Source organism: Lissotriton helveticus, chromosome 10 (assembly GCF_964261635.1).
Source record: "Lissotriton helveticus chromosome 10, aLisHel1.1, whole genome shotgun sequence".
Taxonomy (NCBI): Eukaryota; Metazoa; Chordata; class Amphibia; order Caudata; family Salamandridae; genus Lissotriton; species Lissotriton helveticus.
Genome location: NC_136071.1, coordinates 1,033,677,513 through 1,033,704,996, shown reverse-complemented (window position 1 = coordinate 1,033,704,996; position 27,484 = coordinate 1,033,677,513). Strand labels below are relative to the sequence as shown.

Genomic DNA, 27,484 nt, shown 5'->3' with positions numbered 1-27,484 from the left:
GGCGTAAATGTCGGTCTGGAAATCTAGATTTACCTACATACGCTATTCTGGCGGTATTCTCGTCTTCTACTTCTTCGGTAGAAGAGTCGTTTTCTTTCTCGCTTACTTGTGCTGTTTTGCGTTGCACGTGTAACCTTATTATTTCTTTACGAATTTTCTTGTACATACTCTCTATACTACTGAGTGTCTTGTGTCTGCCCTCGGCTATATTATCACTCCACCTTGTCAGGACTTTCATTTCGGTCGGATCTTTAGTCGGACAATCTTGTTCCCTTACTAAACAATTGATTAAAAACTTTAATAGCATGAGCTGGGTCTCAGCTTTCCTTAGAGACATGATTTCGCCAATACTTTCTGGATCATCCCCTGTACGGATGAAACGATATATTCTGTCTAGATCTTCTTTCATATTCGGTAGGGTGTCCAAATACTCGGTCACCCGTCTTACACGCAATGAATATAAAACCATATTATCATCGCCTGGGACTGGATCATAACGGCATTCGGTAAGAGCTCGCCTGATATCTGCAACGGACTGATATTTGGGCGTACGCTGTAACGCACGTTCATGTAACTCGACTAATGTTACACGTTTGTGTGGCGGCGGGGTGCCAGGAGGACCTCCTCCTGCAGCCCCTAAACTGGAATCGTCGACTGATACTCTTCGTGCTGGTAGAGTGACTGATGTAGCGGGAACTTGTACTACGGGCTGGACCGGGGGTACCGTAACAGGTGCCCCGGTAGCTGGAAGAACAGGAATTACATTATTTACAGGAGCTGGCGGAACTGGATTCACATATTCTGGGACTGTGTCGTCCAAATAGGACGAGAGAAAAATATCAGCTGCGGTCGGTTTGTGACGTAGCTTAATCGGAACTAATGGCGGCGGAAAATTACATGGTGCTTCCGGGGTTGCTTTTGGCAAGCCCTCGGCAAGAAGAGGATACATACCCTTAATAAGGGCATTTCTCTTTCTGTCTAACTGTTCGGCTTTAACTCGTTCACCTACTTCGATCAATTCCCTTTCTTGGGCTCTTTCTGAGGATTCTCTACTTAATTCTGACTTTCTGATTTCTTTCTCTGTTCTTTTATGAGATTCTTTGCGCCATAACTCGATGGCATCTTTCTGGGACTGTCTGGCTTTCTTTTTCCATAACACTTCTTCTACTCTCATGATGCACTCGGCATCCCATGTACCTGATACGGGCCATCTATACTTTTCCTCTAATTGTTTGGTATACTCCACCCATAAGTCTAGATATAATATGGCACTTATGCCATGCTTATGATACATAAAATGACCTGGACTGTCCCTAGGCGGGACAGGAACTGCTTCTTCGAGCAGACCTTTTCTAGTTCTTAGCTGACGTAATTTTGAGAACAGAGGCATGACTAGACTGGAGTCTGGACACAATACAATACACAATAAACACAATAATAACTGCAATACGAATCATTCATACCACGACATTGAAAACACACAAAATAACATTTAGAATAACAGTTCGGACAAGATACTACCTGAAATACTGAGAACAGAACACATGAATTTCTCGAGAACAGAACTTACTAGAACAGACTAGATGCACTGCTGAAACAGTACGAAACTTACCGGTCCCATAAAGAGACACGTCAGGACCCGCATCCACCTAAGTGGACACTTCGTGTTGGATCTGTGTACCCAAACCCACGGACCAGAGACAAATTAATTGACCCTGTCTAGATACTACCCCAGCAACGGTACTCACCGGGCAGCAAGAACGGAAGGCCTCGGACTGGACTGGACTGCTACGACGACGGACGGACGAACTTCGGACTTCAGTTACAGGTGGGCCTCCGGATACCTCGGACCTTGGACTCTCGGCCTGGGCTCTGGTCGGGACTCGCCGCGTTCCTCCACCGCCTCGTCTGGATGCTGGACCGCAACCTCCGTCTCCTCCGTGGACCTGAGGGATACTTGAGGCAGAAATATCTGCCGCTGCGCAGGATGGTTCCGTCACGGCTGCAGAGGATCAGGGGGCCTGCGTGGCTTCTCCGGCGCGTGGGGAAAGGGCAAGTCCCTATTCGGGCGCCATTATGTGGTAAATAAATAATTAATTACCGGTACTATTTTTCAGGATACTCATACAAATAGATAGCTCAATAAATAAGAGTCAAGATACGAGGTAGCTAGAGTATACAGGCTTTAATTAAGCATAAAGGACTGGAACAGGACAGCCTGTACGGGGATGGGATGGCAGCTGCCTGGGGCAGGGACAAAGGAATGCATAAGGGGTAACTTTTAATAACAGTGCACAATATTTATAGTTAAAACATTCACATGGCATTCAATACAATAGGCGTAGCAGTAGGCGGAGTTTGTAGCAGTCGCGAAAGATAAGGGCAGAAATGATGTAACAAGAAGGCGTGTACAGGGCGTATACATAGACATGTGATGTAAACGTAACAGAATATGTCATAAAAAGGGGCGGAAACATGGAGGGGGCTACCTGAGCAGCTGGGACCTCTAACCTAGTGGTGCGCACAAACTGGCAATGACGTGTTCCCAGGAGGACTGGGGGCTATGACTTCTGTGCTAGAAGAGGAGACGAAAAGTCTGGAGTGTCAGGGCGACATGTACCTAAAGCCTATCTAGTATGTAGTGTTTAGGGAACATGTTGATAGAATCCAAAAGTTTTCAGGGCAAAGGCTAACAGACATTAAGACTGGTGCATGCATAATCCTATATGTAGTGTGTGTGCGAGGAATATTCTATGAATATTAATACAGTATTTCTCTTACATGGAGACATAAAGGCTAGACCATGACGGAAACTATTGATGCGATTCAGTAGCTTAGGAATGCAGAGAAGGAGGGCTGGACTGATAACTAGAATCATAACATACTCTTGGCAGACTGAGACGCAGAGCCAGGCCGAGCCGGGCACTGCGAGGCATGAAGTAAGCTAAGGGTCAGGGATACAGGTGGGGGCTGTATCGCTCCTCGGAGAGGGTTCAGGAGACAGGAGCTGAATCTGAGTCCGGGCCCTTTTGAAGCCTAGAAACGGGGACAATTCAATGAATTAACGTGCACACTGTAAAACGTGGCAACGTAGCTTTACATAGGCCTGATATTCGTTGTATTCACGAAAACTGGAAACTGGCATATTAGAGATGGACACAACTGTAATTGCGTCTTTAATCGATCAGAAGGGAATGCATGCATATCGATCATGCACACATAACATAACATAGGGAACACGTAGGCACATATAACATGGCAAAATTTACTTTTCCACAGAAGAAGGATGCAAATTCATCACAGTTGGGAATTAAGAGGGAGTTGTCGATGAGGACATTAGGTAGGGTCTTGGTTTGGGCATTGATAAGATCGAAAAGTTTTTTGGGGCGGTTCGTGGCTAGGTCTAGTTGGGACCTGAAGAAATCGGTTTTAGATTTTCTGATCTTTCTAAAGTAAGCGTTCATGGATGATCTTAGCAGTTTGATGAGATCCGCTGAGGGTGTAGCTCTCCAGCGACGTTCAATTACTCTAAGAGAGCGTCTGTCATCATTTAGTCTCCCATCATACCATGGTTTTGAGTCTTTAGATGAGGTTCTTTTCAGTTGCAACTGGGCCATTTTGTCTCACAGGTTGTTCATGGAGTGAAAGTAGTGATTTGTCAGCCCCTGTACTTCTGACATGTCTTCCGGGGGATAAAGCGGGTTTGAGTTGGCTAAGGCTGTAAGGTCAGATCCGACGTTTTTATGGTCTCTCTTCCATATCTTAGTTCTCAGGGGTTGTGTAGGAGTCGTTTCATGGTTTCCAGGACTTGGAATGTAATGACATGATGGTCAGACCAGTCGCATGGGAGTATCGAGTATTAGGTCTAGAGTTGCACCCTTGTCGTAAGTAGGGCTGCTACATATTTGGTTGAGATTGAGGTCAGTGAGGAAAGCTTTGAGGCTGTTAACCCCTGAGTAGTTCTGGTCGTCCCAGTGCAGATTGAAGTCCCCCAAGAAAATTTGCTTAGTGTGTTGGTTATCATATGATGCTAGAATGTTCATTAAGTGTTCTATGAAAGTGAGGTTATCTCCCGGGGGCTGGTAGAAAGGTATTCACAAGAAGGTAAAGCGGGGGCATTGGTGTTGGTCACTGTTAGGTAGATCTGGTGTATGCAGGCTATCTCTCCACCTGGCCTTTCGGTTCTGTCTAGTCTAGTGATGTCATAGTTAGGTGGAAGCAAGATGTCCATGATGGGATTAGATGTTTAATTTAACCAAGTTTCTGTCAGGATCAAGATGTCTGGTTCATTCATGATAAGTAGGTCAGCTATATCAGCTGCATGTCTGGAGGCAGACCTGCAGTTAGGGAGGATACAGCGTAACCGCGGGTGGGTTGATTCTGACGTGGATTCGGCTGTGATGGGGATTCTAGTGAGGTTCTTTTCTACAATGCCTCTGAAGTTGAGTCTGGTGGCTCTGTGTGTGTTGATTGGAATAGATTGTATTCTGGAGTCAGACTGGGGGCTAACTGGAATTCTCGTGCTCTGAGGTGGGTAGGGTAGCTCATAGGAGCATAGGAGGTCCCGTAAATCTAAGTCAGATAGAAGGTTTACACCCCTGATAGGGCGGGATATGGCATTAGGGGGTGGGACTGTGCTCCAGCGTGGAGAACCATGAGCTTGGGAGTTTGATGGAGGACGCTGGAAGTGACTATAGAGCTTAGGGCGTGGGGACGTGCTGTATTCCTGTTTAATGCGAGTGGAGTTGGTTTGTTGTAAAATAAGATCATGGAGGGTTCGGATGTCTGATTTGACTTGCTGAAGGGTTGATAATATCAGGTCAAGTTTGGTGTCAGACGTGATAGTTTCGTTATTGGAAGGGTGGGCTGAGGGAGTAGACGGAGTAGAAGTTTCTTTAGATACGGCTGTGGCAAGAGCAGCGGGGGTTTGGGTGGGGCTGATGGTCCCATGGGAGGAGCTGAGAGTAAGGGATCATGAGATATGGCGAGCAGGGTGAGAGGTTTGGGGGGTGTCAATGCTGGGATCCGAGGGGGTATAGGAGGGGCTGTTAAGATGCAGGGAGGTGGTGGGATTAAGGTGAGGGTGAGATATGAAGAGCAGGGATTGAGATTGGCTGAGCGCAAGATTAATGAGGGCTGGTGAGATTGGACAGGATGGGGTCCCCCTGGGAGTGAGGCAATGTAAAAGGTCTTGAAGTGAATACATTTTTCCACATGGAGCCAATGCAGCTTGCAAAGAAGACCCAAAGCAGAGGAGAATTTGAGGAGAGCAGGGTAATCTCCAGGCTGGAGCACCTACAACAGAGGTCAAAGAGGTGGGAGCATTCAACACCTGGCTTTTAACAACCACACCATACAGTGATCACAAAGAGAGACAAAAAGCTGACTCCCTTCTTAAGACCCTTTGTGCTCTTGCAACAGGGATTGTAGTCCCACCTTTAATTCCTGCTATCCACCAAATGGCAGTCACCAGGAAGACGAAAGATCAACCACCTGCGATACAGAACCAGTTAAAATTCTAAAACGGAACCTGTCTCCCCGTTCCCCTTAACAGGGTCTAGTTTCCACTGTTTGGGAACGTAACCTCACTTCCATCTTGTGCACATAAACAGGCCAGGTTTTCCAAAATGGAGACTGCATGCTTGTGCCACTCTGATTCAAAGCGATACCAAAGGGGATGATGGACGGAGCGCTTGAGCAAATCAAACACTCACCCCCAGTCAACTGAATTGGGTTTAATCCATCACCACTCTTTAGCTCACTCCACCACCCCAGTTCAGACATGGCCATATGCAAATCAGTCTGTCCCTGTGCCTCATGGGAAGACTCCAGCCCGAACTGCCAAGCCATGTCTTCCCTGGACCGGAAACCAACATCCAGGGACCGGTTTCGGATTCATAATCCTCATCAGCCAGGCTTTCTTGATTTCAGTGGTAGAGTGAGCAAGGGATAAATGTCTGGGCATACCCTGCCCACTTAGGGCGAACAAAGCGATACCAAAGGGGATGATGGATGGAGCGCTTGAGCAAATCAAACACTCACCCCCAGTCAACTGATCTGGGTTTAATCCATCACCATTCTTTAGCTTACTCCACCACACCAGTTCAGACATGGCCATATGCAAATCAGTCTGACCCTGTGCCTCATGGGACCAGTCCAGCCCGAACTGCCAAGCCATGTCTTCCCTGGACCGGAGACAAGCATCCTGGGACCGGTTTCGGATTCATAATCCTCATAAGCCATGCTATCTTGAATCCAGTGGTAGAGTGAGCAAGGGACCCACGTCTGGGCATACCCTGCCCATTTAGGGCGAACAAAGCGATACCAAAGGGGATGATGGAGGGAGCGCTGGGCAAATCAAACACTCACCCCCAGTCAACTGATCTGGGTTTAATCCATCACCATTCTTTAGCTCACTCCACCTCCCCAGTTCAGACATGGCCATATGCAAATCTGTCTGACCCTGTGCCTCATGGGAACAGTCCAGCCCGATCTGCCAAGCCATGTCTTCCCTGGACCGGAAACAAGCATCCTGGGACCGGTTTCGGATTCATATTCCTCATCAGCCAGGCTATCTTGAATCCAGTGGTAGAGTGAGCAAGGGACCCACGTCTGGGCATACCCTGCCCACTTAGGGCGAACAAAGCGATACCAAAGGGGTTGATGGACGGAGTGCTTGAGCAAATCAAACACTCTTTTTTCACCTCTCTTTTAGACTCAGATTTCCATCACCTGGAATGCCCTTTTCTGTCTGAGAGACAAAGGGAGAGATACTGTTGTTTTCAACATAATTGATCATAAGCTGAATGCACATGGCAAAAAGCTCAATGAAGTTGGATCTTTTCTTTCAGTTGAATACAGTGTTCAGAGCTCATACATTGCATCTGATTCCAGTGGTTGCTGCCCACACTGTTTGCAGCTGATGTAATGGACATAATTTACCAAAATTTCACACTCTCTGACCACTGATGACATCACAGGATTTAACGATACTCTGCCTTTCATTTTACAACCAGCAGTTTAAAAGAACATGCCAGGGTAGCGGCTGTTACCCCTGTTCGCCTATGAATGACATTCCTGATGTTCTTGCACTGAGGCCGTCAAGGTCAGACATGCTGCAGTAGAATCAAAGGATGTATCTTTGCTTCCTTCCAGACTCCAGCAGTAAGGGAACATGCACTGAACCCATTGTTTATGTGGAGCCATAACTAGAGTTGTGATGCAGCTCTGCCAAGTGCCACACACCTCGCGTTAGAATAACATTTCCATTCATTGTTAGCCGTGGGCGGAATTTGCACCGCGTTACGCAAATCTCCGCTAAACGGTAAAAAATCTCCGCGAACACGCAGAAATTCCGCATACACGCGGAATTGTTTGTTCGCAATGCTTTTTTGCTGTTCGCAATTGAGGTTTGCGTACTCGGGGGGAAATATTGTGTGAACCAGCATTTTGAGATCGCGAGCAAGCAAAAAAATTTGCGAAGTCGCGGAATGCAGAATTTTGGACAATTTCGCGTTCTCTGTGGAACGCGAAATTACCCAAATTCCGCAAATTCCGTGACCGGAACGGAATTTGCCGCTCAGGCCTAGTAATTGTCCAGCCTTGTCGCAATGACTGAGATTATCACACAAAAGAACCATGTCCTGAAGTGCGATAAAACCGTGTAGTTAGTTACAGTGTCTCGCTTTGCTGGGATGGGAGCATAAAAGCTGAGCATTGTTTTTCAAAGGCCACAAGATGGCAATAGTGTAACACGGGAGGTATAGGATTTTCAAAATATTATGATGTGGAAAAGTCCGTGCAAAGAACTTCAGAGATTTGAAGACTGAAATACAAAACCACACACCCGCATAATTAATGTAAAAAAGGGCCCCCTGCTCAAACCATAGTATCAAACAGATGTGGAGGTCATGCAAATAAACCGGGTCTGTCTAAACTGCAGTAAAAGAGGGGCCCATTTGGAGAACTGTACAGTCGGCCTCGGGCCCCACATGGCAGGGATCCTGGACAGACTCTGTCAGTTGATCATGTTCTAATAGAGCCAGGGAGGCGCAGGCTGGGTAAGGGAGGACATCTCTGTTTAATGTGTTGTTTCTCTGCCGCCCCACCCGGCAACAGATGTCCAACCTAAGCTGGGGGCATGCTGCTACTAAGTGTGGGTGACATTATACTGCTCGCGAGAAAGTGTCACTCCTAGTCATTGACTGTCACTCATAATTACACTGACATTATGAAAATGTCACACATAAGCAATCTGAAAGCTTGGCAGATATGGCGATGAAGGACTGTGTTCAGAGCATGCACACAATAGGGTTCATTAGTACACATTGAAGCAAAAACAATGCCACTGATGGTATTCCCACATATGAAATCAGTAGTAATCTTTATTGTAAAAGTGAATTAAAAGTTCATATAAAACCCGAAGCCAGACTTTACAACAGAAACAAAATCATGGCTCCCTGCATCTAGAATGACCATGATGCAGCAGTTTTGTTCATCTACTGTATAAAATCTTTCACAAGAGAGGATCCCAGGTTTCTTGTGCACAAGAGAGCCCAGATGAATGTACTAATAAATATTTATAATGCACATTTCTTCTTCAGCTGTTGATAGAATAATATTCTAGCATCCACTCACAAAACATGGAGATGTGTTTGGACAAAATGAGACCTAGAGCGTTGTGTAATCTCAGTAGCCTGTGTCACACACACAGATGTCAGCCTTGCATTTAAGAACACTATGTCGCTCCCAGCATCCTGTGTGGAAATGCCAAACTTTGGGCAAGTGGAGATGCAGAGCTGGTACAAATAAAGAGCATTTCTGACGTAAGCTGCAACAATGGAAACAAAGGGGCAGATTTATCAAAATGTCACGCAACACAGTGCAGCAACACCTTGCTGCTGTACATGATAGGGAGTGTGGAAGGAATGCACAATATTTAACATTATTTGGCACATTCTTGTCTTCTCCTTGCACTCGGACCTACACAGACAGCACGGGTGCCTGCATTGCAAGCAGTATTGTTTTTGGCCAGGAATGGACACCTTCCTGCTCAGGAACAATCCCCTGAGGCGTTTTCCTCTTTCTACGTGTGCTGCAGACTTTCTCCTCCTTATACCTCTAATGGGAAGGCATAACATGTTGATGCATTCCCAGGTTTACATCTCATGGTAAATCTGGGATTGCTCCAAAATCCATGGGGCAGGGTAATGCAAGGCAGTGACGTGTGGTGCCTTGCATTACTGCAGATCAATCATGGCATGCAAGGTGACCTTGCGTGGCTTAGTAAATCTCATCCTAGGTATTTCGTCACCCTGTGTCCCGTTGCATGGCTAAGGGTGGCACAAAACCTTTTATAAATACGCTCCAAAGTAGCGGGAAATTGAATTGATTACCTGCAAAGGTTGTCGATAACTTAATCTCCTTTTCTCTCCTTAAAAGATGTGATAATTGGGTTTAGTGTATTTGATTGATGTTTCGAGCAATGGAATTGCTTTTAGAGTACTGGCAGTAGAAGAAACAGGGGGGCATATCAGCAACGCTTTGCGATAACTATCGCAAAGCGTACATTAGCACTCTTTTCCCAAACGTCCGCTATCGCAGATTTTTATCGCAGAGATATTGCGTTATTAGCAAAGCGTAGCTCCAAGGTGATAAAAATTCCTGCGATAGCAGGGAAATCGCCGTTTTGCAGGGAACATCACTGGTTTTCCTGCGATGTTCCCTGCAAAACGGCGATAACCTTGCTGACACAACCCTGTGGTCTTATCAGCAGAATCCACCCCCTATGTTAGGGGTGGCTAAGTCAAGAATTTAGCAGACGTTAGTTTTTGGAGAAAACAGCAGTTTCCTCCAAAAACTAACGTCTGCTAAAATGCTAGGGCATCCTTGCTGATAGCGCAAAGCCGCGCTATTGATGTCCTGACATGTAGTGTATGTCTCATTAGAGATGCAAAGGTAGGCGTAGTGCAAAAGGGTGCTAACATGCTAATATGCATGTTAGCACCCTCTTCCTGATAGCGCGATGGTTTTATCTCCGCTTTTCTGGCTTTTAAAGCCAAAAAAGCAGAGATAAAGCCCTTGCTGATATGCCCCAGGATTTATAGTAAAGGAAACCAATTTCTCTTTCTCCAATCCGAGTGAAGGAGCCTGTGGCAAATCCCTGTAGCATGCGCATTTTCTCACCAATCTACTTTACTGGGATTGGCAACGGGCCATTCAAGTTCCATATATCTCCAATCTGAGGTAGATCACTTCAATAGAAACCTGTGAGTACCGAGATTCTCACAGATTTCTGGTAGAAGCATTCCTCATGGTGCTGTGTATGTAAGAAAGGTTTAAATTTGTGACCTTCTGACGTCATGAGTTATACCATTATCCTATTGATCTTTCTAACCTATATGATCCTTTTGAACCCCTTGACATCAAGGCTATTCACAGATCTCTCCAGGGGATTCATTCACTCAGTGGTGGTCTTCTTTAGTAAGGCTGGGACATATTTGGTGCAAGTTACACACTGAGTTCCACATTCGGTGCATGAAACTAATGAGTACTCTTATTCAAATTGGTACTCGATTTATAATAGTTAAGCTCAGTGATCTGAAGTAGGTGCTTCAATCCACGGTGCTGTTTGCCTACAGTTAAAAGATAGGTCGCAGCAATATGTGCTTTGACCCATGAGGTTATCTTAATGGGACTATGTGAACCACATCTCTATGCAGCTGCCCTTTTCACCATTTATTCTTCCAAGCAGTCTTGAAATTATTACATCTAATGTTATTGCAAACGCCCCCCTGCATAGTCTCCTGCTGTTTCGCTATGTTATGTTTATTACCACGGCTGGACATAAAATATAAAAAAATAAAATACATTGAGCTTTAATTCGTTAGAAGTTTTGCATTTTGATTATTGTGCTGTGTTTGGCTCCTGTCAATAAAAACATTTGCCTGCCCTATCCTTATCCTCAAGTAGTAAAAAGGATATTATTACTTTGAACACACACTTACAGAACTACATACAAAACACATCAGTGGACAACACATACACGCTTTTCGCTGTAACTAAGCCAGACAGATGTTGCTATTTTTTAACTTTTGCTATCCTTGCTTCATGACAGTCCTCTTATTTAAAGCGAAATAGATGTCACCTTATAGTTGAACATTTGCAAAGGTAGCCTCTCATCATTGGACCCTCTCAGACCTTAGTATCTTCCTTATATAACTCCTGGCTTGACATGTGAGCACTGGCTTCTAGGATGAAGTGGTGTGAGGGGAGCTTTTTGGACACTTCTGACTAGTTGATTCTGCCAAGTTTTAGCTCGTGTAGATCATTTAGTTATAAATCATTTAGCCACACTTTTTGTGTTTGTTAATGCATGTGGTTAACCAGAGCACTCCATCAAAAGTGGTCATCAAGAGAATTTGTTTTGAATAAATGTAAAATGTAAATATTTATAATGATTCAAGATTTCAATTTTTACAAAAGTTATTCGTGAAAATTCATTTGTGAAATGAGACCCTCTCTACCTTTTAGTTAAATGCGAAAAACGATAGAAAATATATGCAGACTTCATGGATATACTGACTATGAGAAAGGGGATTATTAGATGGGGTGGATGGTAATCTCCCACAAGAAATAATGTCATTAGTTTTGCTATTTTCAATAAATTATTTAGTAATTTAAACGTGAGCACAACTCCTGGTACCTATGGCACTGATCAAACAGGCCTAATTTAAGAAAATGTGTAAAGCATTTAGAAATAGCACAAAGTTAAAAAGTCGAAAGAACAACGTAAAAAATATCACATTCCAAGTTATAAAAATTGAAAATAATTTAGTGAATAAAATGACACCAAACAACAAAAATCCAGTTTGGGTGAAGCAGAGATCTGAATTTGTAAACTTTACAATCAAAACAGCACCAGAAAGCGCAAAGCCCCAACCTTGGGCAACAGGTCATGCTGGACCGGGACAAGAGTAAGGCTTAAGGCCGACCGTGATGGACCATGGGTTGGAAACACAGGCCGGTTTGCTCTGTGCCATACCTCGACCCATAGTAACTATGACACAGAACAAACATGCTTAATTAATAGAAAAGTGTAAAGCATTTAGAAGTTCCAAAAAAGTTAAAAAGTCGAAAACATTACACAATAAAAATCATAATAAAAGTTATAAAAATAGAGAATAATTTAATGAACAAAATGACTCCAAAAACAACATTCTAGTTAGGGGAACTTGAGATATGAATTTTTATACTTTAAAATAAAAATAGCAACAGGTGCTGCTCGCTGTCAGAGCTATTGCAGCTTTCTACCTTCGGACGTAGACTGTTTTCTGGACGTTAAATTTCCTCAGTGGGGCTAGGCTTCGGGTTGTAGCCAAGAAGGGTTCAATACTGGATGCCGGTTGGTGCAGCTGAAACAGATTTGTTGCTGTGGAGATGAACGTAGCGGGAGCTACTGTGAAGGCAGGCCCATTGGGATGACCCGCTGCAGATCAGCTGACAAGTTGGTCCTGTTCCCTCAATGGTTCTCCAGGCAAAAAGTTAGCAAAAAGTTTCCAAGTCCAAGTTTGTTTTTTAGGTTTAGGCAGGAGGAGTACACTTTGACACCACCCAAGGTTATCCCAGGACCTCAGGAACAGCACTTGGGGTAAAGACTCACCCAAAGAGATGCCACCAAAATGTTTTGGTCAGGTCCTGTTGAAACTGGTGAGCTGGGCTCTTCCAATAGGTTTTGTGAGGCATTTGTGTCCCTGTAGCTTAATAAAAGGCCAACCACTTGACCACTGAGGCCCACATCTTTGTCCTAGGTGCAAATGGGAGGAGGTCCAGCCCTAAGGCTTCTCTTCACAGGTATCAACAGCAGGTGCAATTGTTCTGTCTTCCACAGGTCTAGTTGTGCTTTGAAGAGGTTGCCAGGTGTGCCACATTTGTGCGTGGTATTCGCCTTTGGGTAGAGGTGACGGCTGACCTCTCTGTAACTAATAGGAAAAAGGTTCCCGGGGTTATTCTACCTACTTTTGGCAGCAGCTCCTATGTGCCCTACTGCAAACAATCCCACAGTGCCCCTCTCTACCTAAATTCAATATGGCAGAACCTTTCTTTCCCTGTGTAGCACTCCTGTGCCCATCCTACAGGCGGCCAGGGAAATGAGCAACCCTCCCTCAGGGGCAGCCCCTCTCCCACTAGGGTAGGTGCCTGGCTGGCTAAAGGAGATAAAGGACAGGGCCTGCCCTGATGTTATCCATATCTGCTTGTGACAGGGTAGGTCTCTTTGTATTTAATTAAGTTCTTGGGCACCTCCTAGATGGTCATTCTATTAGAGGAGCAGAACACCTGCCCACACCCAAGAACGTTGCCTCTGCTCTGGAAGCAAGCATATACCTCATCAAGAAGCTATTCAGCCCTTAGCTAATAGCTGGAAGCTCATGCAAATGGGTTTCGTGAGGCTTGAAGCATGAACAATTGATTTCTTTAAAGTACCTTTTGAAACATGTTAAATACAAATCTGACTTTAATAATGATTTAAACTTGTAGTAAATATTTTAAATAATCCAACAATGCACTTTTTTGCTGGTTTCTGTCTGGAGATAATATTATTTCATTTTAATATTACATCCCAATACTTCCCAATGGAAGAGTTTAGCCTGCTACTGTGAAAACAACTTCTCGGGCCTTGTCACTGTAAGAACAAATGTTCACCTGACCTACTTTTATATATTATGCACCCTGCCTTATTGGTATTTAAGTCCTACTTAGGGGTGACATATTAATATTTAAAAGGAGGTTTTAGCCTGTCAAAAGGGGTACTTGTGACTGATCAAATCGGCAATTTTACAACAGCACGGACAGGCTACTATAGTAGTGCTGCATTCATGTTTTGCATTGTCACTATATTGGGAGCACAGTGCATGCTGTATTCTACTAGCAACATTTTACTTACAGACCCTGGGTAAATTCGTACCGTATATTTGGGACTTATGAGTAAGTTAAATAGGCCAATTATGAGTACAGCCAATTTCAAAGTATTTTACGGGTCGGAGCACATGCCTGCTTAGCAGAGTCCCAGTGCACAGTGTCAAAAAACAGCAGCATCAGTCCATAAAAATAGGGGTGATCATGAAAATAGAGGCATTTTCCTACACAGATATTTTTGTTCTGATTTACAACTATGCTTAACAGGTGAACATAAGTGATGAAGAAAATAAGCATTAATTGTGCACTTGCACTGTCCTTGAGTCACACAAGTCGACACAGGGCAATGCAAGTGCCTATTTGACATACATTAAGCCATGCAAATCGATATTTGCATGTCCTTGTGTCACTTTACACTTGCAATTTACTGCAAGTTAGTCTCGTGCGCAGCCTTGTATTACCCTGCACCAAGGAGATGTTACGTGTGAAGCGTGGGCATCCTCATGCATCCACCCATGTATTTTGCAGCAAACCCAGATTTACTAAGATCAGTAGACCTGGGTTTGTGCCACAATGGTGCACATTCCTGAGGCTGGTTTAACAAGCAGAAATATCTTTATTTGTGCTTGTTATTTCCTCTTTGAATGTGTGCTGCATTCTGCAGCACTCATACAAAGAGGAATACGTCTCTATAAATAGTTTTTGTGCAGGAAGGTACCTCTTCCTGCACAAAAACTATTCTGCCCATAACACAGGCACCCTTGCTTCATGCCTGCATTGGTGCTAGCCTGCCACAAGAGTGCCAGTGCAAGGAGAGTGTAGAAGTTTGCCACATCTTAGTAAATATGTTGCATTTCTGCTCTCTCCCTTTTGCGCAATGCAGCGCAGCAAGTTACCTTGCTACGTTTCATTGCGTGAAAGTTTAATAAATCTCTCTTTTATTTTTTGCCATTAAAGATTTTCCTTAGTAGTGGCTGTATGCTCAGGAATTAAGTAAAAGAGAAGAATGTGTCATTACCAGAAAGTAGAATAACAGAAAGCAGCAAGTGGAAGAATGAAGGAAGGAAAATATGTGCAATAATAAAAATAACTTTCACCTGAGGGACGTGGAATTCATTGGAGTAAATTGAGTAAAATGCAAAGGAAAGCATGTGTAGAATAACATATGTGTATGGAAAAATAACAAAGAACGGTGACAGTAGTGTGAAAGGATTGAAAAAATGAATGAATTTGCTTCTGGAATACTTTGTTCTTAGACCTGAATGAAGCCATCCCAGAAACAGAAAGATTGAATTCCAAAGCACTTAAAACTCGCGTCCATCTCTCTGTGAAGAACAAACGTCATCGTCCCTCTAGAACACGGTTGTGTGACAGCGTCAGCTCAACCGATGGGGAGGATAGTCTGGAAAGGAAGGTAATTAATACAGTGTTTCTTTCTCTTTCAAACCCTCTGTGGTGTATCTAGTTTCTAGCTGTCTCTCCTTAAAACCACTTTTGTGATATATTGGGCACTATTTCATATATTTTAATGTAGGTCTCGGTTCCCTAATTGGAATTTATCTTTGTGCAGATATGGTCACAGATGTGACGGCTGCAGGACGTTTGCTACCTTGTACAGTACATGGTAGTTTTCTCACTGGTGCACATAGCTTCTTGTGTATTGCAATAGGTGCAAGTGGCATTAGGAAATGTAGCTTTATTACTCAGCCAAAATATCTAACTGACCGAGCATCTTGTCAGTAGCTGTGGAATTCCATGTGTGTAGTGCCTCACAAACACTGGGGCATATTAGAAGAAGCTCTTTAAAATGATTGCCGTTTTAGCGGCAGGAAACTGCCACTAAAACGGAGATAATGGGCTTGCTAATATGTGTTATAGAATTCCAATAGAAGCCCAGGTTAGATGTCAGGTTAGCAACAGTTTTCTGCACTAAAACGGCGATAATTTTAACGAGGTTCTTGCTAATATGCTCCACTGTGTCTATACTTGGAGTAAAAAAGCATACCATATCCTTCTTCTACTAGTTTTAACATTTGGGACATTACTTGCGAAGGATATGAGTTGTTCACAAGTAAAAAGTCCCTTTGGAGACTTAAAGCAACTTTGAAGAACATATTTTGAGGGTCTAATGCACTTTCTCCAGACTCCCACAACACTCTCTGAAAAGGTTGATGGTGCGTCTAACCTTCCTGTGCCACCACCGAAGGTAGTATGCTCATTTTGATCCGTGTTCCGGAGACATATTGGGTGCACCTTTGCCTGGACTTGAGTATTATATTAGTGGCTTTCACCAGAGGCATAGAGGCATTTCCTGGGTTCAGGTAACGAAGCAGTCTAGTGCCACGCTTTTCATTTTTGTTATGGGCGCCCAAGTCCCTTCAGGGGTACCCACATGTCTCTCAATGGTGAGTTATGGGGTGAAGCTTCAATGCCCCACATTTCCTGTTGGCTCCCTCGCACATGGCAATTTGTCTTAGGCCATTATTCGAGTCACCAGTGCTTCCTTCTCCCAACCATCTCCGGGTTGGCGGGTAGATATTGGTGTTGACCAGGAGCAAGGGCAACACATCACCAGGGTGGGAGCGCAGGGTGGGAGCGCAGAAGTACTCCCGTACTCCTCCATGTATTCTATGGGGATGATATCCCCAAAGCGATAGGAGATCTTGGGGAGGGAGCCCATGCACACTGTTACCCATTAAAGTTAATTTATGACAATTTGACACCCCCTGGAGGCCTGGTCTTCTCTAAGGGATTTTTAGAAATCCTGGTGCCACACATGCGATTCTCTGCCTAGTCCCCCGGGGCACCAAGCTTTACACCTTATTTCCTTTGGCCCTGTAGGGCTGATTTGCATGTTTCTGTTTTTATTTTGGTTAAATCTAGCCACCAGGAGTGTTTTCTTCAGGCCTACTGGCCAGTGTAGGTTTTGTTTTGAGGGGAGCTTGGTTTTGCTGCATTCTTGGCAGACCTGTCTTCTGTCTGGACTCTTGATGCTCCTGCCAGTTTGGGGGCATCTTCCACAGTCCCTCCATAGAAAGTAAGCTGAACACCCCATTCCAAACTTTTCAGGTCTCTTGATCTCTTAAAGGACATGCCTGTGTTAGTGTAGTCAAAGGCTAGTCCACAGAAGGACCATTGGAACCACCCATTCTCCCTGCTCTTTCCTCAGGGACCATAATGGGGCCTGCAACACTTGGGTCTGGAGAGAGTACTAGGTGTCAGCTGAAGCCAAAGTCCCAAAGTCAATCCTTGCTGATGTTCAGGGGCTTTCTTCCTTCCATTTGGGAATTATTCTTGCAACACAGTCGCAGGTCCTGCTGATGTATTTAAGTAGAGGTGGAAAGTTCTACAAGCCAGGCATCCCTGGTCAATCCTAGGATGTCACATCATCACTCCACACCTGCTCCAACACCCCTGCACAGAATCTTGGGACATTTCAACATGGCGACTTCAAGTGGTCTATGAAAAGAACTTCCCTGGGAGACACAGCTGCTTGATCCCTTTCAAACACAACTTCAAAGAAGAACCCCTGCTGTGTTCAGCTGCATAGGTCTGGCCTTCCTTCTTTGTTTATGAGGGCGTTGGCTTGCCCAAGCCAGGCGCAATGTGAGGCGTTAATGAACACATGCAGATGCCCTCCCTACCCCTTAATTTCCCAGGAACTGGGTCAAGCACTGCTAATGGCTCCAATGTGTGTGGGGGTCTTTAATCCTCCTGCTAGCCAGGTAAGTAATTAACTTGGCCCAGTACGGGGAAAAAGGCCTTGAATATGATAATGGCTGAGTCCGGGAAAAATACTTGTTCTCAAACATATGTAAGAAGTGTAGTTATGACGAAAGTGACTGTGGTTCTACAACTTGATGCATGTTTACCCTAAGATGAATACCTTACTGGACCCTGGCAGATTTTGCCTATAATGTGCAATTCAGTTAATCACTACAAGCATTCATTAAGTGCTAAAAACCTATACTATGACTGCCCACTGTGAGAAATTGGGTTTTTGGTTGACTGGTGTGTGAGCCCTGGTCAAGCAGCAACCACAATCCTTATCAGTGTGAGGCACAAGCCAATCCTATATTAACCTGTGCTAAACTCTCTGCTGGCTTGGCACAGAGCAGTCAGACTTAAGTTAGAGGCAATATGTAAAGTATTTTTGCAACACTTCAAACAGTAATGAAGTGAAAGAGACCACAAGAAAATGATCCCAAACCAAGTTATCAGAATAGAGTAAAATTTAATAAATAAAACAAGACCACAATCACCAAAATCCAATTAGTAGAACCGGAGTTCAGAATTTTTCAAGAATTTAGGTTAAAATTATGCCAAAACACACAAAGTGCCAGCCAAGACTATCTGGTTGCTATTGCCCGGGTCAAATTCATACTTTCAGGCTGATTGCGTTGGAGTGAAGGTCGACTGCAATCATCAGGTTAAGACCCCTGAAGTCTGGCTTCTCAAAGTCTGTGTCAAGAGTCATATTCATGTTAGAGGGGGGCCTGTGGAGCAGGGAGAGAGTCGCAGGCATTTGCCAGCATTGTGGGAAGTGCAAGCCAGGCATTGCAGGCGGGCGTTGTTAGAGCTTCGTATTGGCGGCCACGGTGGCGCTCGATGCTGGAGCACGAAGACTCTGGCTTATGAAGCTTTGTGCTGAATCACCATGCGAGTAGCAAGGTCTCAGTGCGAATGGGCCCATTCGTGGTCTCAAAGAGCCCAAAAGCTTGAATTCAACTGCTGTTAGCGTCACCAAAAGCCCAGGACCTGAGAGGCACGACTTGAGGGTCAGGAACTCACTGTAAGTGGGTCCAGGGGCTGGTGTAGAGTGATGAAGGGTCTCTTATGTCCCTGAGGCTCAGATCACAAGGTCAGTAGATTAGCCCTTGGTGTCACTCTGGTGTCCTGGGTTCAAGATGGAGTTGCAGGCTCAGTTCTTCCTCCCAGGCAACAGGACAGCAGATCATTAGAGCAGGGCAGCAGTTTCTTCAGAGTAGCAGTCCAACTGAGTGACAGTCCCTTCAGCAGCACAGCAGTCCTTCTTCCTGGCAGAGTAGCCACAAGTTCGGAAGTGTACCAAAGAGTTGATGTATGAGGTCCAGTATTTATACCTATTTGTGCCTTTGAAGTGGGGAGAAGCTTTTAGTGGCATGCTTTTGAAGTGTTCAGGTGCCCTGCGTTCCTGTTCCTGACTCTAGGCTAACTACAGGGAGTATGCAACCCTTTGTGTGGAGACAGGACACAGCATATTCCAGTATAAGTGGGCCTCTGCCCAGTTCCTCTCATCCATCCTGCCAGTGATGGACCCTCAAGTAACACCTAAGCTCCCCATTGTGTGCGGCTGTCTAGGAGGAATACACAAAGCCAAACTGTAACCCACAACCAGTCACGTGAATCAGAGACCGGTTGCAGGCACCAATTGCACCAATTGGCTAATTCAAGAAAATGTCATTTTCAAAACTATAATTTAAAATCCAACTTCACTATAAGTTAGGATTTTAAATTCCAATTCCAGAGACACCAAACATAGACTTGTTTCTTGGTCCCATACGGAAATTACACTTCTAAAATGGAGTAAGGTAACTCCAATGTTATCCTATAGGATAGGTGGGCCATGCAGTAGTGAAAAACAAATTTAAGAGTTTTTCCCTACCACGACATGTAAAACAAAACTACATGTCACACTTTTTAAATATATTGCATCACGCCCTGTAGGTTGTCCAGGGCCTACCCTAGGGTTGACATATGTACTAAAAAGGAACCCAGGCAAAAGGTTTTATTTTGCCAGGTCGACATGACAGTTTAAAACTGCACACACATGCTCTACATTGGCAGGCCTGAGGAATGTTTAAAATGCAACTCAAGTATTGGCACAATCAGTGCTGGAGGCCCACTAGTAGTATTTTTTTCACAAGCCCTGGGTACAGGAAGTGCTACTTTACTACGGACGTACAGGCAAACGAAATATGACAATTGGGTATAAGCCAATCTTAACATGTTTGAGGGAGAGAGCACAAGCACTTTAGCACTTGTTAGCAATGCAAAAGTGTGCAAAGTACTAATGCCCAAAAAACTAAATTCAACAAAAATAGAAGAAGGAAGGCAAGAAGCCTGAGGATGGCCCTGCAAAAAAGGACAAGTCCAACACACAATCACATTATAAGGCCTACCCCAGGCCCTTGAAGATTCCCATGTGGAAAAGGCTACATGTGGACCAGGATGTGCAATACGGTAGTCTACCATGCAAAGCTTGCACACATGCATATGCTTGTGCTCGTGTGCTCATGTGTAACCAGCCCAGAGGCTCCTACGTAAGCTCTACAGCAGCAACCTTATCTGAAAACGGAGGCACTGGCTGTTAGCACTCTCAATTCATTTTCATAGAGCGAGACTCAGGTGGTGAGACTCACTCAGAGTAAAGCTCCAAAAACCATGTAGCCAAAGGGGAAATATCCAGGAGGATTAAAAGGGCAGAACCCATTTCCTACAAACAGGATATCTCCCAGGATAATTCAGACTATCAAACACTGCTTAAGAGAACAAGCCATAGCCTCCATTTTGAACAGCAAAATAAAATCACTGATCTGCTGAAACACAGAATGTTTTATAATTGCATGAATGAGCTAAAAATGGTCCACCTTTCGCTAACCTTTCTACTGCTCAAGATGACTCACAGATATTTTGCAAATATGTTGGGGAAACAGTATATTTTTAAGTTCCAGGTGGATCGATAGTTGAAAAGAGAAGTAGTGACATTAACAGGCCAATTTAAAGGAGAGGTGATTCCATATGTTTCTAAAACAGTGCAGTCATCCTGATCTCAGGCACTGAACCATGGGATCAGTTTTGGGTTCTCGCTGTACAATGGAGAAGGAGCTGGAGGGTCAGCAACAGCAGTCTTTATTGGCTAAACACAGGACATTATATAAAAACTGCAATTTATTAATGCCACTGGCACCTACTGCATAATGTGAAATTGAATTTTCTATTGACTTCAAGTGTTATTTTCTTTTCATGAATTTGATAGTTGTGTACACATAATAAAGCATGTCCCTTTCAGCAACTTGTATACACTTGGCCTTAAAAATCCTCTCTGATATTTAATGAAAACTATAGTCAGCAAAGGTGTATCATGCATGTGATTATAATCTAGCTTACTGAAATGTTTTTAAAGGTGACAAATCATAATTATAACAGATCTTGATCTTCTTGACTTTCTAAAGATTTAAATACTTTGCATAATTTGTTATACCTACAGCCCTCAGACGGCCATGGTAGTCCCATCGCGCACATTGCAAAATCACCTCTCTCTGTGTCTATGCGCACTTGCTCTTCAGCATCAGATTCAGGAGCTTCTTCACTGTCCCCAGTTGCTCTCAGTTCTGCATTTTCATTTGAAAATCTGGCTGACCACCAGGATGACGACGAACAGCAAGTAGGAGATTCAATGTCCCCACTGACTATGGGAGACACTCCAGTTTCCTCTCCTTCCAAGTCCTGTAAAAGTTCTGAAGCTTCTCCTTCACATCAACCTAACATCGGCCATGGAGATCAAGATGAAGGTACTCATTCATTCATTTATGCAGTTCATTCGCATGTGTAAAAACATACTGATGTGCTTTACCAGATCCACTCTTATAATGGCCCCATTTTAAGGACTTATTTCTGGTAATATTAAGTCTGATGGTTGGGATAATTCCTAGTTTATGGGAGCAGAACAGCTACCATTATGGTTTTGTATTAGCATATGTATGTTCTATACATTACCTTTTATTAAGTGCTTCCTTAAATGACACAGGAGCCCGTATAGAGGTAAACTCATTATTTTGTTATTATAGGTTGACCTTTATTTGTTAACAGTCCTTTCAGATCCCTTACATAATACAGAACATTTCTACTTGCATAATATGCATAATGAAAATACCATATAGATGCTGAATGAATCCAACGGACTCAAAAATTAAATAGAACTGATCGTTGGAGCAGTATTGGTTTGTCTCTCATCTGTTGGTTGTGTCCACAAATTAGAAATGTAATTATTGCTAAAAAAAACCTATCTCTTTTCAAGATGTCAACTCATTAAAATTTTTTGATTTTCTTACTTCTTTAACTCTCCCTTATTGTCTTTACTTTTGAAATCTTTTTCTGTAATCTGCCTGCTGCCAGTTGAAGTAACTAAGCACGGCACATCATTCTCATTGAGAGACAAAGTATTACTACAGACCTTTTATAAGCTAATATATCCCATACGTATTTATATGTACAGTTAGAAGTGTATACTTCACTGCTCGTTATATAGTTAGTCATTGTTATCCTTTACTTGCTGGGCAGGTTTAACTAATTTTTCGCGATCATTGGCTCAGTATTACAGCTCTGAATTTCAATTGATGGAGCTGTAATGGTCATAAGGTCTCACAAAACTGGCTCAATGGCATCCCAATAGATAAAATGAAAATATAATTAATTCACACGTACCACATCCTGTGGTTTGATGGTTAAATCATTTCATTTCTACAAGTATACCCAGATTACAACCTTCTTCTTTTTCCATGGTTCTTGACTACTCGTTTCAGAATTTCAGATCTGGGGTAGGGCCTTGAGCTGACACATTTGGCCAGACTAGTAGGATGTTGAGTAAGGTATAACTAATGTATTTTGTTTTTCATTCACTGAGGGAGAACCAGAGGCATTTATCAATTGACACACACTTGCATCATTTCAAAACTAGCTCATGTAGGGTCTGGAAATAATTGGCAAGCATGTGACATCTGAGGCCAGCACTTATCCATACTTGGTACACATATCTATGTTAGAAAGTAGCCAGAAAAGGCAGATACTGACAGAACCACACAGGGCATTCCATCTTCACTGATATAACTCTTAGGTCCTCATCTGTTGACCTTTAAAAGCGTGGAAGGCCTGGATTCAACGTAAGGAAGCTCCAGTGATATTCACTTGCCTATTTATGAGATTTGTTTGCCTCACATAAATCATAAAGCAGCAGAAAATATATCCCTTATTTAGCAAAGATAAAAAATGTGCCTGCCACCTTCGATCAGCATGTAGAAACATCATTTTCAGTCTGACAGTAGATAATACTCGGGATATGCTTACAACTGATAAATGATCACCTATACCAACATTTTCTGATGGATACTTCTAATTGCATATTCCTCACCTTGTGAATACCCCGAGATGCCAGTCTGGATCAGGAGATTTTTTTGTTAGCACTGCTCCCAAAAGCTAGCAGGGGGCGCTGTGCGGCTCCAAGTTCACTTCGACTTGCCCGAGAAGTGATACAGGAGCCATATATATGCTTCACGCCTGCTAGTTGACCCCAGTTCCCTTCTTTCTGCACCCTAGGACGTGGATCCGGAGCTTATTTTATTTTTTTCTCAGTTTATTGGCAAATCTTTCCCAAACATTTCACTACAGTGTGCAAGGGAACACGCCACCTACATGCAGATGTCTGTGAAAGATCCCATCAGGTATGTCTCTGGTGCCTGGTCTTTGCAAGACTCCAACTCTTGCAGGGGATGAATTCGAGGCAATCTGAGACTGCAAAGTCAAACTCTACATCACCAAACACTTTCAGAAGGTGTGTTAGAGCTGGTCTTGCTCAGAGATAAGGATGCGGTCCGATTCACATTCTCGAGGCGGTTGCCCTGAAAGGTCTTCTTCACACTACAAGTTGTCACGTACGTCCACGTCAATAAAGAAGCACAAGAAGTTGAAGCATGACTCTCCCTTGTCCTGTCACTCTTGTCTAGAGATGTCCCCAGGGTGTCAAGGTGCTTCCCAGTCTAAACCCGATCTCCTAACAACTAATACATTCCACAACTCATACCGATGCAGCCAGAGTTCCTGGGTCCAACTGTGACGGGTCAACAAGTAGCAGCTTTTAAAGAAGCCATGTTGCACATATTGTTACCGTTATTGTTACTTCTGGCATCCCTTTGGGCCCCAAAGATCTGAGGAGGTCTCCAGGAAGGCTACCGTCGATGGATTCATCCTCAACACCGTCTGTGGATCTTGAGTTCTATGTGTTGCCTCTCCAACTTCTGGGCCGACGCCAAACTTGACTTCAAATCCGAGGCCAAAATGCACTTCAGTCCCTGCTGTGTTAACACCAGCACTAATGTCACTGATGCTGGATAAAGAAACTACCATTTTATTGGACTCTGAAGCAAACCCAACACAACCTTAACCAAAGTTATGCCCTCCACAACTTCGGGTGCAGCAGGTTCAACCTCATTCTGACTCGGCAGGACACTGCCACAATCTAGGGCGCTTCACATGCCTTTTCCCTAAGACTTAGAACATAGCCAACATGGTGATACTTGTCAGATGAGACTCCAGACACTCACCTGAATTTCCAGGAAGATTTGCAGGGGCGATGCAGGATCTCCAGTCCTCTTGGAACAATTCTCAACACTGTTTGATCAACAGCAGCGTTGGCAATTGTCCCAAAAGGGAAGGGTATGGGGATGACAAGAGAGAGTAAAGAGAAGACGCGGCTATCATCTGCCACCTGGGCCGGCCAGGATCCTAGTTCTCATGAGCAGGTGTTCTGTTTGTATCTTCTATCTGTAAACAACAATTGCTTTTTAGTAAAATGACATGAACGCATGAAACAATCAAATTGAAGATTAAGTTCCCCCAAAAATTACCTTTATAATAACTGTCTGTTGCTGCACAGATAATCTCTCTAGTATTGGGATTGGCTGTAATAACGTGTTGCACTTGAATTAAACCTAAATAACGGTTGGCTTCCAAGGGAAATACAAGGAACACTGTAAATACTTGCAATGATGTTTCAACTCATGTATGAATTAAACCCACAGATCACATAAGGAACATACCTAGATATGTAAGCCTCTAGTCACAAGATATTTCTCAAAATAATGGAATCTAATCCAAGGCGTGTGAATTCTTTCTTCCTGGAAAGTCCACCTAAAAACGTTATCCTAGTTTTGCCTTCAAACTATACTAAACATGATAAAAATATTATCAAACAGGAACATCACAAATTGTCCAGAACAAACTTGTCTTCTGTCTAATGAATAATGTCCTGTTGCAGCCACAAAAGGATTTAACACTCCTTGAATGTCTTGTAAGCCGGATTTCCTAGAAACACTCTAGCACACTTTAATTTGACCTTTAAATATGACACGCAGTAAATCACACATGCATTTTTGAAGTACTGAACAAATAATTAATAATTCTTCAATAAATAATAAATGACTTCCCATCCTTTTCACCATTTACATCTATAAAGACCACAACACACACCTGCAATTGATTAGACACTTACCATAGTTAATTAATAATTAATTAATTAAAATTAATTAACAACTAACAGGCATACCAGTATTAATTAATTAATGCACACATTTAACTCAATAACATCACAATTATGAATAAATGTAAATTGATCAATAAATGTCATATAATTAAATTACTTGAAATTACTATAAACCCACAACCCGCCCCGGAACTAAAAACGCAAAATTGTATTAAAAAAACTATTAACTACTAAAATGTTAACACATAATAAAAATCCAAACTATTCTCATACAAAATATTAAAATACATAACATTAACAATAAATCGATATTTTTAACAATGATATTTTTTCCATCGATATTTATGACCCACAATATTTTTACTTCAATATTTATCTATATTGATATTTATACATCGATATTCTAGCTCTGTACCTGGTGGATTTAACCCAGCTCTCTTGAATGGGGGTGAAAGTTTGGTTTGTTCTGCATTCCGTCCATCATCTGTGTGTCTTTTGCTTTCTCTCCCTAAGTGCAATGGGTATGTCCAGACGTGAGTCCTGGGCTCACTGTGTCACTGGATTCAAGCTAGCCTGGCTGATGAGGGTTGATACCACGAAACCGGTCCCAGGATGCTTGTTTCTGGTCCAGAGAGAACCTGGCTTGGCAGTTCAGGCTGGACTGTTCCCATGAGGAACAGGGTCAAGACTGATTTGCATATGGCTGGGTAAAAATTAGGTTGGTACAATGGATTTAACCCAGATCTCTTGACTGGGGGTGAATGTTTGATTTGCTCTGCTTTCCGTCCATCATCTGTGTGTCTTCTGATTTTGAGGACCAAAACTGTTGGATAGCTCTGTACCTCCACCATGTCTCAGGGGATAGCAGCCACTGGCACTGAGCCCCCCATTACCTGTTATCCTGTGCCACCTGTTAATGACAACCAACTTCAAGTCATCCCACAAATCAATCCAATAGCAAAGTTTGGTCTGGGGGTTGAAAAAGTGGGCCCCTTAATCCTAAAAATAGCCATCCATTTATGGTTTGATGTTGTAACCAGCCAACGCCTCCTTTGCCATTTAACTTGATTTCCCCACCTGCAGGAAATCTGCATGACTGCTTTAGACCTGGCTCAATGCCCATGTCTACAATCAACCAAGCTATGTACTTTATATTTTTGTGTGGGTCAGAAAAATCACCCGATGTTCAGCGGCACCAACAATGCAAAAGAGGTACTTATTCATTCAATCATCTGACCAATGTTTTCATGGATATCATATAGCACAGTTTCACTGACAACTTTTTCTATCTGTGGGAATACGGTCGAGTTTTGTGAGATACAAAGAGTGCAAGTTACTCCTGAGTCAAATGAATATTTAATCTCTTGTGAGTCATGGCCCGTCCCCACATTCGTCAATGGTAGCCACTAGCCTATTTATGATGGGGGGCTCTGCCACTGCTGAGTGGTCTCCCTAATCTTTTTTTATTCCTAAATATTTTTCCTACTGTGTTTGTCTATACCCCTCCTTATTATATAGTTAAACTATGCCAGTGTGTAACTTCCCAGTCATAGTTTTTTCTAATCATACATGACTCTATATCCCGTGGACTAGCAATTTGAAATGCAATTGACAGCCACTTTCTTAAAATAAATTACATTTGCATTTATTGTACAGCAATCTGATGCCCATGAGGTATGGTCTGCTCCACTTAAATCTTCACAGATAAATACACATTATTCATGGTTTTCTTAGAACAAGCTTTAAAGCATATGCCATTTACCCAATAATACTAATATGGTTGGCCATCTGGTGATAATCTAAACGTAACAGTTTTTTGTGAGAAAGGTTATTCTTGTTGTATACCTGATTTCATGTGAATTAACTCTATTTCGATATCCATAGATATATGTTCATGTTTTATATTTAGTTGTCTCATTGCCTGTAATGGTTGGTCCATTTCCGATCGTAGAGGTACCCACACCTTAAAGCAACTACTGCAAAAGAACTGCATTGATTATATATTCTTATCACTGCAGTTGTTGCCGTCTCTTAAAGACATAGTGGTTATAGAGCGCCATGACAGTGATCACAACACCCTTAATCGCATTCTTAGCGGGCCTGGGGCTTGTGTCCATCGGGGTGGCACCTCCAAGTCTGGGCCTGAAATGGCTCTTATGAATAATAAGTGGGCCTTAAAATTGGAGGTTGTTTGTAGGGGCTCAATTGTGCTGGCCCAACTCTATGTCCAGTTGGATGATGCTCTGGAGGCACTGGCCTGCAGTGGACCTTGAA

The 27,484-nt window shown here is 43.2% G+C and overlaps 1 protein-coding gene across 4 annotated transcripts in view; it reads left to right on the top strand.

Moving 5' to 3' along the window:
* Positions 1-27,484, top strand: part of PPP1R9A (protein phosphatase 1 regulatory subunit 9A) — a 778,883-nt gene that overhangs the window by 638,881 nt on the left and 112,518 nt on the right. For all 4 annotated transcript variants that reach the window (XM_078663735.1, XM_078663734.1, XM_078663733.1 and 1 more), the window contains 2 exons: positions 15,171-15,328; positions 21,164-21,467. In XM_078663735.1, the coding sequence (XP_078519861.1) occupies positions 15,171-15,328; positions 21,164-21,467 (462 nt within the window). The remainder of the gene's footprint in view (positions 1-15,170; positions 15,329-21,163; positions 21,468-27,484) is intronic.